The 13,258-nt window shown below is 46.1% G+C and overlaps 1 protein-coding gene across 1 annotated transcript; it reads left to right on the forward strand.

The window, feature by feature from the left end:
* The first annotated feature begins 9,715 nt into the window (after window positions 1-9,715).
* On the forward strand, window positions 9,716-13,258 carry LOC121837308 (uncharacterized protein K02A2.6-like). The gene has a single exon (XM_042292909.1). It carries the CDS (start codon window positions 9,716-9,718, stop codon window positions 13,256-13,258), a length of 3,543 nt encoding a protein of 1,180 aa, XP_042148843.1.

Consider the following 13,258-nt stretch of genomic DNA (forward strand, 5'->3'; position numbering starts at 1 on the left):
AAAGTCTGCGCTTTTGGTGCGTGAAGGGATGATCTCATTCCTGATCCAAGGCGGTGTGCACTTACTTCGTTCCTTGAATGTAGGGATACATTTTGCTGATATAGCTGACAGAAAATCGAGGTACAGATCGTACATCTCGTCTGGCGAAGAGCTGTCATTCACGAAGCACCAGGGTGCGTAGTGGACGAGATTTCGCATGTGACTCACATTTGTTCGGCCATAGACATAGATGATCCGGGCTTCATGACCAATACTCGGAAGGGCGGTGTAACATTGCACTCATAGGGCCAGATGGTCACAGCGGGCAAGGCTTTTTTGGACAGACCACCGTGCACCAAAGGCCGGGTGGGAGGTAAAACAAAGGTCTAGGTAAGAGGGGGTACCGGAAGAGCTGTGGTTTGTCGGCGTTGAACAGACCTGCACGAGGCCCAGTGTTTCTACCATATCGAGTAGTGAAGATAAGGCAGAGTCTGCTGCTACAGGATTTGCGCAATAACTCCAATCAACGCGAGCATTAAAGACTCATACCAAAAATAAGTTCTCAAAGGATTCTGTGTGTGAGCCGAAGAGCTCCAGGGACCAGCTGACGAGGTCATACGATTCCGCACGGTGCGGAGGCAGGGAATAGACACACGCAAGCAGAAAATCCGGGGGCCAAACCAAACCCCACAAATACGCCTTCAAGGGCAGGAAGTTCCAAGTCGGTGCGTCATCGGCAGCGAATACCCGAGGGAATGACTACCATCACACCACCCCGAGTGCTGCCGCACCGATCTTTGCGAAAAACAGTATACTGGTCACAGTTAAGGAGTTCATTATCGTTGACTGAAGACTCAAGCCAGGTTTGAAAGAAAGCGTTAATAGTGGGGACGATGCTAGGAGGATGGGAATATCCTATAGTTTGTTTCGGACAGAGCGGGCATTGAAGTACCAGATGTTCAAATGATTCCGGGAACGACGGTTATTTTCTGTGGCACCTTGGATGTAGGCGGCAGTTGTTGGAGGAGCGGATGGCTTTCGCTGCTTGTGTAGGAAGATGTCATCGTCAAAAGGGTGGGAGTTGGCATGCTGCACAAAACCGCTAGGACGGTGAGGATAAAAGACGCCTATACGAGGCGAGAGGTAGCTCTTCGAACTTGCGGTGAAGCTATGCATCACATCCGTCGCACTGCAGTGCAGTCACATTGTCGCAAACTGGCAGGGAACAGCGAGGAAAGGTGGGCCGCGGGCCGGGGTTAGCGGCCCATCACCAGCGATCAAAAGAAGCCACAGGTGATGCGGCCGATGGCAAAGGGGGCCCGTCCAAAACGGTTAATCACTAGGCCTAACTGGCCGAGCGCCATACAAACGCAACGTTTCTCCCACAAGGATAGCGGTTCTTGACGAAAATGCGGCTGTCCAAGAGCGAGCCGCTGCCGAAGGCCGGCAAGTCCCACGAAACAGACGAAGACGGAGGCACGCAGAAACGTACGGCCGACCCGCCATGTCGTGTCAGCTTCTGAGAAGAGACGAGAGATGGCAACGAGCTTCTGAATTGCACTCACCTCTATAATCCTGGCGAAAACGGCGCTGGTTTCACAATTTTTATCGCATCTTTAGGCGGTCGGCAAAGTCGGATCCGAAAACTGGCTTCTGCTAGCTGCGGTGAGCATAACATACATCGTCTTCCAGTGCTATATTGGGTGAGTGTCGATGTTTCCAAAAAATTACTGGCACCTTTATTGAGCAGATACTGTGCGCTTAGGTGTTGAGTAGCGCACATAAATTTTTAGCCGTATAAATGTGAGTAGCTGATGTCGGCAACTTTTTCCAATTTTGTTTGGTTAAGCTTAGCCCAGCGGCGGTAAGATCTTAATTGCAGTTGACAAAATACGAACAAGCGTTTGTAGAGAGTAATATCCAGGAGTGCCGGATGTTGTTAGAAACCTCTGTAGCATTATTGATGACGACCCGAGTCCAGCAACCGGGAAAATCGTCGATTGAGATGGGAGCCCGATGGTCAGCTACCAGAACTGCGACGTTTTCACCGTTGCACTATGCTTGACTGCGAGTCACCGACACCCTTTCTTCGCATGAAGTTTGTCAAACAATTCAAGGGATAGCTTGGCACACAGCATATGAACCACGGGTGCGCTAGTGACTCGAGATTTAGCGCAGGCCACAAATTGACTACGAGTGCTGTTTTAGAGTTCGGCTGGGACTGGTGCTCAGCCGCTGAGGACTGGTTACAGCCTAACGGCTGACGCAGCACTCTTGGAATAGTCTTTTGTTAAAAAGGGAGTGACACCAAAAAACGACTAAGAGTGAAAAAAAAAATCTGTTAGGTGCCGGTCGTGTAACAGATTTTGATGATGATGGTAATGATTAAGGGCTTTATGGCGCAGAATGCAACTTAGGCCAAAGTGCACAAAACGAGTTTTATATCTTTTAGTATGTTGTCACCTGACATATATTCATGGGCGTGTATTACCATATTATTTCTGTTAAAACAATGCGAAATAAATGTGTTACAGGTAGTGTTGTGCCAACTACTCAACAAAAGTGTTTTACATAAGATACTAAATACCCATTTCAAAATGTATCTAGTGTAGTATTTTTGTGCTATTTTACTACGAAATATATTGAGCAGAGTACAAATACTTTCAAAAAGTAATTTAATTACTTTCGAAGATTCTTGGCAAATAAATTGCAAGCTGGTAATGTGGTAATATTAGAATAAAAAAAAAGTAAAAATGCTTCCTCTACTTGTGATGGCTTCACTGAAAATCACATTTTGCTGTGACCTTTATGACTTGCAAGAAGCGCCCTAGTTGCTGGAAGTTCACTTTTAAATAATTCGGGACATGCAACATAATGGGTGCCGAAAGATTTTAGGAACAAAGGGGACTCACTTAATGTAGATATGGCGCCTGCTATGGTTAAGTTATGGTGGCAGACTTGGATTTTGACGCATTCCGTAATAAGTTCATAATATGCCTTGCCGTGATTCGGGGGACTTGACATGTAGTCCGGCATTGCATGCCCCTAACAGCCGAACTAGAAGAGCAAGCAGCCATACGTGATTAGTACACGAGTGAACGACAAACGATCACGCTCAGGGGAAACATCGGCTCGAGGACAGCAGCCTAGGTCGCTGATCATCAACCAGGATTAAGTATTTTGTCCCCCAAGTTAAGGGCGAGGAGAAGTGCATGTACCTTCAAACTTCAAAAGGAAAAAAAAATTAGGGACGTCAGGAGAGGAGCACAGGTAGCTCAAGGGTGCCCACGAGTGCCCACCATTCTTGATGCATCGAGGTAAAGATTTCAGAAACCAGAATACCAGTTCAGAAATAACTGGCTCGATCTGGTGCAAAAGTGGGTTCAAGGATTTTGAGAATGGAACAATGCGCGCATTGGTAACGAGTTGAAACTTTCGAGCTTGGGAGCAAAAGACACGCAACAATAGGCACGCGGGGGTCTTTAGGGAAGTCCAATCTATACCACTGTAGCTGAATAAATTAAGCAAGATCTAGCTTCTATGTCGAGGAAGTGTCTGCGCTCACTCGAAAACGCACTTTCGTAATTTTCATACCCTCCTGAATCAACGCTTTTCGAAAATGGTCCAGTGTGACCGCACCGGTCGTTGGCGTCACAATCCTTCGCTGGTGGAACCAAATAGCTTCTGACAAAAGGTGTAAAATCCGGAAGACGTCACGAGCAATTTACTAGCTCCAAGCGTGACGTGCCGTTCAAGGAGAACTTGAAAAATTAAAAGAAAATCGTACAAGGCGGCTCATAAAGGTTGGCGTACTTGGGGCTACCCATTTGGTCTTTTGTTGGCATTTGGAGACACCTTTTTGCTCGTGCCTTGTTTTCTGATCTGTTGGTCGCTTGGCTACATGCTTGGAATCGGTTTAGCTTTTCCCTAGAGTCTGAAAATACCTAATTTGGTGGACTGTAACAAAATTTTCGTCAATGTTAAAAATTAATTTGTTATACTGAGTACAAGCTAGAAATACAGTTAGCAAAATATTCTGTACAAAATGTATTTGCAAAATACCAAAATATTACCAAAAGTTTTTGAAATACAATATCTCGACTAGTGTATTGAAAATAGGCGCAAGTCTGGTTACAGGAAATATTCTTAAGAAAAAATACTGATGTGTTTCTTAAGAAACGTTTGGGGCAATAACCATGTATGCTGTAGAACTAGCAAGAGTTTTGTATAGCTGGAATTTACGTTTAGTACAACTTTAGGACAAATCTGGTTGTGGTAGTTGTTTTGAAACATCTTTTGAAACATATTTTGAATGTGTTTTGAATTTCCCCTCATTGCGCTACGGACAATAAAAAGAGAACACCAAAAAGACTGTCTTTTATTAACAACATGCTCTTAGAAGAAAAAGACATTCTACACAAATTCAGGTTGCAATGATGGAACGAACTTAACAAAACATGCATATCACATAGCACCCAAGAGCTATGTGTATTTGCACCTGACAAACCGCTTTGTTGGTAACATTTCTACTTCAACAGAAATTTGTTTTAAAAAAAACAAAAGCTTAGATAGATTGATAATTCTGGCGATTTTAGTGAATACCTCAATGATATATGGCACACGGTCCAGGTCAAATCGATTCCTTAGAATCCTGTGCAGCTTCATCCTCTGAGAGGCTCTTTACACATGCACGCGAGCAGTGGCTATGAACTGATTTGCCCATGGAGGCCTGATTAACTTTATATTTTTTCTCTACATACCTCATTAATCAGAAACCATTATCAACCATTAAGCTATCCACATGTGAAATGCGCTTGTCGAGCAGCTGGGACGCTTTTAAGATAAACGTATCTCACGCTTTTCGACCGTATGCTGGGCTTATCATAGCTGACCAAGCCTCCTGGTGTCTCTCTCACGAGCGCCTTCGCTGTGTAAGTTCGCTTATATTGACTGGACGTCGGCAGCCTCGGCATGAAATTATTTGGTCTCAATTTCGATTTCGGAGCAATCAAGCACCATTCTTTTTTCGTTATATTTCCAACAGTAGGTCATGAAGCAGCTGAATAGCCTCTTTTTTCTGGTCAGAGGGTGGCGTGCTCCAGGAGGCAAGAAACAAGTGACGATCGATTTTTTTAAACATATTGGACACACTTGTACTGTGGACATCAAGCAACACTGACAACAGCGAAAACGTTACATTGTAATGCAGCTTTATATACTTGAACAGAACGACATCATCATCACCTAAGCAAAAGCTGCGTGTCATGAGAAGCACGCGAGCCTATGTGTGCAGTTCTGTGATGTTGTAAAATATATCTAATGAGCACACTCCGGTCTGTTCAAGCAACCCTTTTTTGTCCGTGATTTTGGATATAGTTTTCAGTTGCCCTCGTTTGAACGGATCACTAGTAGGTGTCGATTTGAACACCAAGCTCCCACTGAAACTTCTCAGGTTCTGCAGTGAGCTTTGGAAAACAGCCAAGTAGAGAGGAATTTTTATGGTTTATTCAGAAGAAATATCTTGTGTAGCAGTAAAGCATTGCACTGATATTACAGGTACCTTCACAATTTTAACTTACTCGTTCAGTCTCTCGGCAGACACCGATGATGCATTGCCTGTAGCTACAGGCGAAACTTCAACCAATATTTCAGGCATGGTTAACAGGAAAGGCAGCGCTAAAATTGACTGGTATATGAAAAGGGAACAATCTGCCCGCACTTGCAGGAGCATCAAGATCGATTTAAATTTAACACAATCAATTCTGTTGATAATCTGAATGAATTGACAGGTTATGTGTACTATGTTTTTTTCTTGGTATTCAGGCTTCTCAACAAAATCACCGAAGCAGAAAAACTGATACTCAAGCAACATGTTAAGTATATCCTGGGCCATGCAGAGAGAATCGCAAGTCCCTTGTGAGTAAGCACAAGTACAAGGGCAAGCAAATAAAAAAGGAAAACTGATATATACTAGTAATTTATTTATATTGGTTTACGTTGCTCGCATTTGCTTTTGCTGTATTCATTTAGTATTTCAATGTACTATATTTTTGGCATATGTGGTCTTGATGATTGTAATGTACAAGTAATGTACAACAAATGTAAGTCAAGGTGTCTAGTTCGTTATTAGTCCGTGCTCAAGAATTTGCGCGTTGCAAGCTCTAAACTATAGGTTTTCACTAAATCATGTCTTCCTGATGCTAAATATCGGATGCCTGTTTTACGCCAGCTGTCACCCCCAAAGAGTTCCACATCTGCTACTAAAGCAGCATCTTCTACTGGAAAGGAGTTCAAACGCTTGCTGTTCCCCGTGTTTCCCTTTGTTTTCAAGGGGTCCAGCTGTAAGGAGTTTGGAGACTAAAAAAGCCTTGGGGTCCTGCAGTAGTCTCTCTTACACCTGTAACTGACAGTTCAAACTAAAGGGTGTTTTTTCCCGTATACACAAGACGGGAATAAAGAAAGATTGATATGCATATTTTGGGCATTAAATACATGACATGGATGTGAACTGGGGGCAATTGGGCCGTTTTCTTCTGCTATGATAGAGATACGCTTCCACTAATATGACATGCTGTAAAAAAATACAAAAAAAAAACATGCCTCCATACGTATGCGAACTATATGATTAGGAATCTCAATCTACGTAAACACTGTACCACGAGCATTTAAAAGCCTTCAGACCAAAGGCGTTTAAAGCATCGGCGAATAAGCGCATGCAAAGTTGCACGCGCAGAGTCTGGATCGTGAGTTGATTTGCCATCCGCTCAAGGGCCATTTTCAATGCTCGCAAAGCGGGCTATGATATTCTTGAACCTCATGAATATGCAAGAAATATAATTTCAGCGCCAGAAACACTTGCGCCTCCGTTTGGGCGACCCCTCGTACGATCGCCATGTGTCGTGTTGATGAACGATAAGGTTCACCGACGGAATTGCAATTCCTCCTTGATAGCTGTCGGTATTTGTAATGTTATTTATAACGCTGTGTCTAAAGGTACGTCGGACGTTTCCCGACCCCAGAGTCTAAAGATACGTCGGACGTACCTGGAACCCGGAGTCTAAAGATACGTCATCATGGCGCATGGCGTTATCGTGCATTATTCTTCCTGCAAGTCATCGCAAAAAAAAAATCGTTCCAATTCTATATAAACATTGCGTGCAAAATGTTCCTAGCGCTCAAATGAAGCTATAAGAACTGCATATTTAGTAAAACTAGAGGTTCAATGCCTTTTAAACAAGAGGTTGGTGCGCCTTAGAGGTATGGCAACACACATATGGTTCTTTCAGTACATGAGCAAGTTCACGAGTGCAGAATCACTGTTAACTAAGAACCTTTAATTAATTCACATTAAATTACCACATGCCACTAATACGCAAATTAAATCGCAAGGAAGCAGATTTAGTGTCATCTGCTAAATGAACTTCACTAACAGCTTAACGATTGTCATGTGCTAAATAAACTTCACTAAAAGCCTAAAGATTGTCATGTGCTAGATGACTTCACTAACAGCATCAAGACATCAGAAATGACAGCAATGACATCAAGACATCATTGCTTTTGTCAGTCGAGTCGTTGAGTCATCTATTTAGAGACAGGTTAAAAAGCCTAAAAAGAGCTACATTCGTTGGAAAGCGTAAAAGAGGGGCTGCAATATGACTAAAGTTCCGTGTTTGTTTTCGAATAAATCCGAAAAAATCCGAAAAACATTCGCCAATAACTTTTCCGTCAATTCGGATTTGTCTGAAAGACTCCGAATGTGGACATCACAGCGACAAAATAAACAGCGAAAAAGACGGAGTTTTACAACTAAATTTTGAAGAGCACAAGGTCAGTAGTCCTGGGGAGATTCCGGTTCCGTTCCCTTTTAAATTTCAAACTAATGACAAAAAAGGGGTCTACTTTATAGCGCGTCGAGGTTCCCTCGGGACAACGGGTCATGGTACCCCGATCTTATTTATTTTGTTTTCAATTTTTTGTTTTGTTTTACACGGTAAAATAAATTTGAATTTCGAAGAATTGTCAATCTAACAAAAATAAACGCCGATAAACTCTGAATCTCTGGCGAAGAATAAACTTAGAAAAACACTTCTGAATTTCACGAGAAAGGAACTCCGAAAACACGGAATCCTGTGCATGAACTAGAAAAGTTAACAATAGCATGTAACAACCTCACATTTTAATTAATCCTTTAGAGCATGTAGCTGCGTCTGAGAAATTACTGCGTTGAGTTTCATTTCATTTCATTAATTTATTAATCCTTAAGGGTCCTCTTCAGAGGGCATTACATAAGGGGGGCAACACAATAATTTATACAAGAAATAAAAACAAAAAAAAACAACATAACAACGCACACTCATGCAACGTAGCTAAGAAGACCTAATTTGGTGTGGAAAGATACAACATGATAGAGATTTTGAAAACCACAGGGTCAGTTATTGTAATGAGCGATTCTGGAGCATTGTTCCAGTCCACAATTGTGAGTGGCAGAAATGATTTGTTAAAGGCATTACTGGAACCCGATATACGTTGAAAATTGTAGGAGTTATTAAGGCGACGAGACGACTGCGCGGGAGTGCGCAGGAATGAGCTTCGAACACTGGGATGATAGTGGTAAAGTTTATGGAGTAAGCAAAGACGGTGCATCCTTGCGGCGTACCTCCAGAGTTGATACATTTAGGCTCGTTTTCATAGCAGAGACACTGTTCTTATAGTTACAGCTTGATAAAATGTAGCGGGTTGCTCGGTTTTACTTTGCTTCAAGTTGGGTGATCAAGTAATTTTGGTGCGGATTTCATATTGTAGAAGCATATTCCAAGTTTGGTCGAATGAAGGTTTCGTATGCAAGTTTCCTAAGCTTTGGAGGAGCAGCATTCAGGCAACGCCAAAATTAACCAAGGGTCCTTGCTGCGTCCGAAGAAATTGCGTTAATGTGATTAATCCATGTCATATCGGAAGTTAGTACGACACCAAGATATTTATACCTATTGTGGTGTTTGGCGGAGTGAGGTTCGGGTCGGGTCACCCTGGGTACAACGCCGCGGGGAACTCTGGGATGGGGCACCCGGGCGGCGAGTTGTCTGTTGCATTAGGCCGCTTGAGCTGTACGCTACGGAGCAAGTCGCTCCCCATGTTGGTTGCGGAATAAAGACACGTTCCGTACCAAAGTCTCTCCTTGTCGACGGACACACAACATAAAGTGGCGACGAGGACTTTCGAACGACCACCCATGCGAGCAGAACTCGAGCAGCAACTGGTGGACGCCGTGTAGGCCTGAGAAGACAGCAACTGCGGCGGGTACGGAGGAGCAAGCGACGCAGCGGAATGGTGCAAAGCCATGGCCAAGTTTGGGCAAGTCGAACATTTTGACGCTTCGTTGTGCTCATGGTCGTCATACGAAGAAAGACTAGCGTCGTTTTTGAGAGCGAACCATGTGCCGGAAACCGACCAGGTTGACGCCTTTTTAAGCCTAATTGGGCCTACGACGTACAACTTACTCAAGTCGCTAACAGCTCCTCAGCTACCAGTGACGAAGTCCTTCGACGAGCTAACGCAGCTACTACGAGACCATCTAGAACCCAAGCCGTCTGTTATTGCAGAGCGAGCCAGATTTCATCGCCGAATTCAAGAGGAGGGCGAGACTATTGCGCAGTTCGTCGCCGCGCTAAGGACGCTCGCACGAACGTGCGACTTTGGCACGTTTTTGGATGAGTCATTGCGTGACCGGTTCGTTTGCGGAATGCGCCGCGTGGACATTCAGCGAGCACTTTTCGCCGAAGATAAGACGTTGACCTTCCAGAAAGCGGTTGACCGGGCCGTGGCTTTGGAGACAGCGATAAAGAGCACATCCGAGGTGCACGGGTCTGGTGGCAACAGCGACCAAGTGGAAAGCGCCAGCGTCCACAAGTTGAAAGGTGACAAGGAAGATACTAAGAAGCGAGGGGTGGCTTGTTACCGTTGCGGGTCAAGCAAGCATCTCGCGCGCACGTGCATACACAGCGAGGCGACCTGTTACAAATGCCAGAAAGTGGGGCATATTCAGCGCGCATGCCGCTCATTTCAGGAGAGGAAGCCGCAAGGAAGGAAGAAGTCGCTGAAAACTTTAACGGTGACTAAGGACGCCCATGTCAACCGCATTACAGCTCCAAAAGACCAGCCATTGACGGTAGAAGTGCTGGTTGAGAATTCGCCGGTGACAATGGAAATCGATACCGGAGCGGCGGTATCAGTCATCTCAAAGCAGCAGTACCGTGAGAGGTTTGCGGCATTGAACTTGAAGCCGACGGCGCTGCGGTTGAAGACGTACACCGGGGAAACTGTCAAGCCCTGTGGAGTTCTGGAAGTTAAAGTTTCGCATCAAGAGGAAACAAGAGTCCTGCCATTGTATGTCCTGAACCAGTCAGGGCCACCACTTCTTGGCCGGGAGTGGCTACAGAGGCTGCGGTTGAACTGGAAGCAAGTGACGGGCTTCAACAATCTTCAGAGGAGCACACAAGGGGCAAGTCCGATGCCAGTGGACAAGTTGCAAGTATTACTAGACAGGTATCAGGCCATCTTCAAGGACGAACTGGGGAAGATCTCTGGAGAGGAGGCGAGGCTGTTCCTTAAAGAAGGAAGTCATCACAAGTTTTTGAAGGCCAGGAGTGTACCCTTTGCATTGGTTCCAGCTGTAGAAAAGGAACTGTCGAACCTAGAAGCACTTGGTGTCATCACACCGACAACCAGTAGCGAGTTTGCGACACCATTAGTGCCTGTTCCCAAGAAGGATGGCACCATACGATTGTGCTGCGATTACAAGATGACATTGAATCCGATGTTGGATGTTGAGCGTTATCCCTTGCCGAGAGTAGATGAGCTCTTCTCAGTGCTGGCGGGAGGTCAGAGTTTTTCAAAAATCGACCTCAACAGAGCATATCAGCAGGTTGTCATGAGTGAGGAGTCCCGACGATTACTGACCATCACGACACACAAAGGCCTATACCTCATGAATCGCCTACCTTTTGGAATAGCGTCGGCCCCGGCAATTTTCCAGAGGGTAATGGATAACATGCTGAAAGGAATCCCAGGGGTGGCATGTTATTTGGATGACGTGCTAATTACCGGAAAATCGCAGGAGGAGCATCTAAGAAGTCTGGAGGAGGTGTTCAAGCGTTTTGCGGAACGAGGCGTTCGCATCAAGCGAGAAAAGTGTGCCTTCTTCCAGGATCAGTTGCAGTACCTGGGACATGTGATAAGTCCTGAAGGAATAAGGACGTCGGAGGAGAAGGTGGCTGCTATCGTAAAGGCACCAGCACCAGCAGACGTGTCGCAGCTGAGATCGCTTCTGGGAGCCGTGAACTACTACGGCAAGTTTGTTCCTCAACTGGCAACCATAGTGGCTCCACTCTACAAGCTACTGCATCAAGATGTGAAGTGGCACTGGGACCGTACATGTCAAGAGGCCTTCCAACGAGTCAAAAAGTTGCTGATGTCCTCAGAAGTGCTTGTACACTACGACCCAACAGCACCCTTACAACTGGCGTGTGACGCATCATCTTACGGTGTCGGAGCTGTGTTGTCTCACATATTGGAAGATGGAACTGCGCGGCCAGTCGCATACGCGTCACGGACACTGACGTCTGCAGAAAAAGGGTACAGCCAGTTGGAAAAGGAAGCGCTGGCATTGCTGTTTGGAGTGAAGAAGTTTCACTTTTACCTTTATGGACGCACGTTTAAGCTTGTGACGGACCATAAGCCCTTGCAGACTATTTTTGGACCAAAGACTGGGATCCCGGCAATGGCAGCTGCACGTCTGCAAAGGTGGGCAGTGACCCTGTCTGCCTACAGGTATTCTTTGGTGTTCAAGCGGTCGACTGAGAATGCTGAAGCGGACTGTTTCTCCAGACTTCCAGTGGAAGGGCGGCAAGAGAGTGACGAAAAAGTGGAGTCTTTTTGTTCCTTAAGATTACTGTCCTTGCCGGTGGACAGTCGGGACATCGCAAGAGAAACCGCACGAGACCCGTTGCTGAGGCGGGTGTACGACTACGTCTTGAAGGGGTGGCCTCCTTACGTGGGAGACCAAGCGCTGAAACCTTGGTTTCAACGTAACACGGAGCTGTCGGCACAACAGGGCTGCCTTATGTTAGGACTGCGAGTGGTAGTGCCGGAAAAGCTACGGAGCGTGCTGCTGGACGAAATCCATGAAGGGCATCCAGGAGTAGTGCGAGCCAAGGAGCTAGCTAGGAGTTATTTTTGGTGGCCCTCAGTGGACCAGGATGTGGAAAACCATGTGAAGGCGTGTGAGCAGTGTCAGCAACAGCGTAATCTGCCTACGCAAGCGCCTTTGCATCCTTGGTCGTGGCCCACCAAACCATGGCAGCGGGTACATGTAGACTACGCTGGACCATTTCGAGGAGCTATGTTTTTGGTAATTGTGGATGCCCACTCAAAATGGCCAGAGGTGTTTATTATGCAAGCGACAACCTCGGCAAAGACTATTGAAAAGCTACAGGAGGTGTTTGCGCGTTTTGGAATGCCCGAGACGTTGGTTTCTGACAACGGTACACAGTTTACGTCAAACGAGTTCAAGGACTTTCTAAAACGGATCGGAACACGTCATGTGTTAACAGCACCGTATCACCCCAGTAGCAACGGCCTGGCGGAGAGATTTGTGCAAACCTTAAAATCGGCGCTGCGCAAGGGAGTTGCCTCGGAGCCACTGCAGCAGACCTTAGGAAAGTTTCTGCAAACCTACCGAAACATTCCACATGCAACAACGGGGGAGGCGCCAGCAGTTTTGTTTTTGGGAAGACGCCTTCGCACTAGACTGGATGTTCTCAAGCCATCTGTAGAAAACAGAGTGGCCAGGCATCAGTTCCGCCAGATGTTGCAAAGAAGCTGCCGTACCCGAGAGTTTAAAATAAAGGACCGGGTACGTGTGTGGAACCCCCATCGGGGAGACAAGTGGCTAAAGGCAACTATACTGTCAAGGAGCGGTCCTGTCTCGTACAAGCTGCGTGTGTACCGGGACCATGACACAGTCATCTGGCGACGCCATCAGGATCACATTCGGCAGGAGGGGGACCAGGAAGTTGGAACGCCGGCGTCGCGGGAGGAAGATGGAGCTAGCTTCATACCGCAAGCTTTAAGTACAGCAAGCCAAGCGCAGCCTCCCCCTGCCAGCCCACCTACAAGTGCCTCAACGGACCTGGGGTCGACCAGTATTTCAAGGCCTCGAACGCCGACTCAGCGCTATCCAACAAGAGTGCGCTGCCCTCCTGATCGTTATTCACCGGGGGACTGA

This window comes from Ixodes scapularis, unplaced genomic scaffold (genome assembly GCF_016920785.2).
Source record: "Ixodes scapularis isolate PalLabHiFi unplaced genomic scaffold, ASM1692078v2 PGA_scaffold3__209_contigs__length_174095766, whole genome shotgun sequence".
Lineage (NCBI taxonomy): Eukaryota > Metazoa > Arthropoda > Arachnida > Ixodida > Ixodidae > Ixodes > Ixodes scapularis.

Coding starts and splice junctions, on each gene's coding strand:
- LOC121837308 (XM_042292909.1), top strand. CDS start 9,716: ATGCGCCGCGTGGACATTCAGCGAGCACTTTTCGCCGAAGATAAGACG.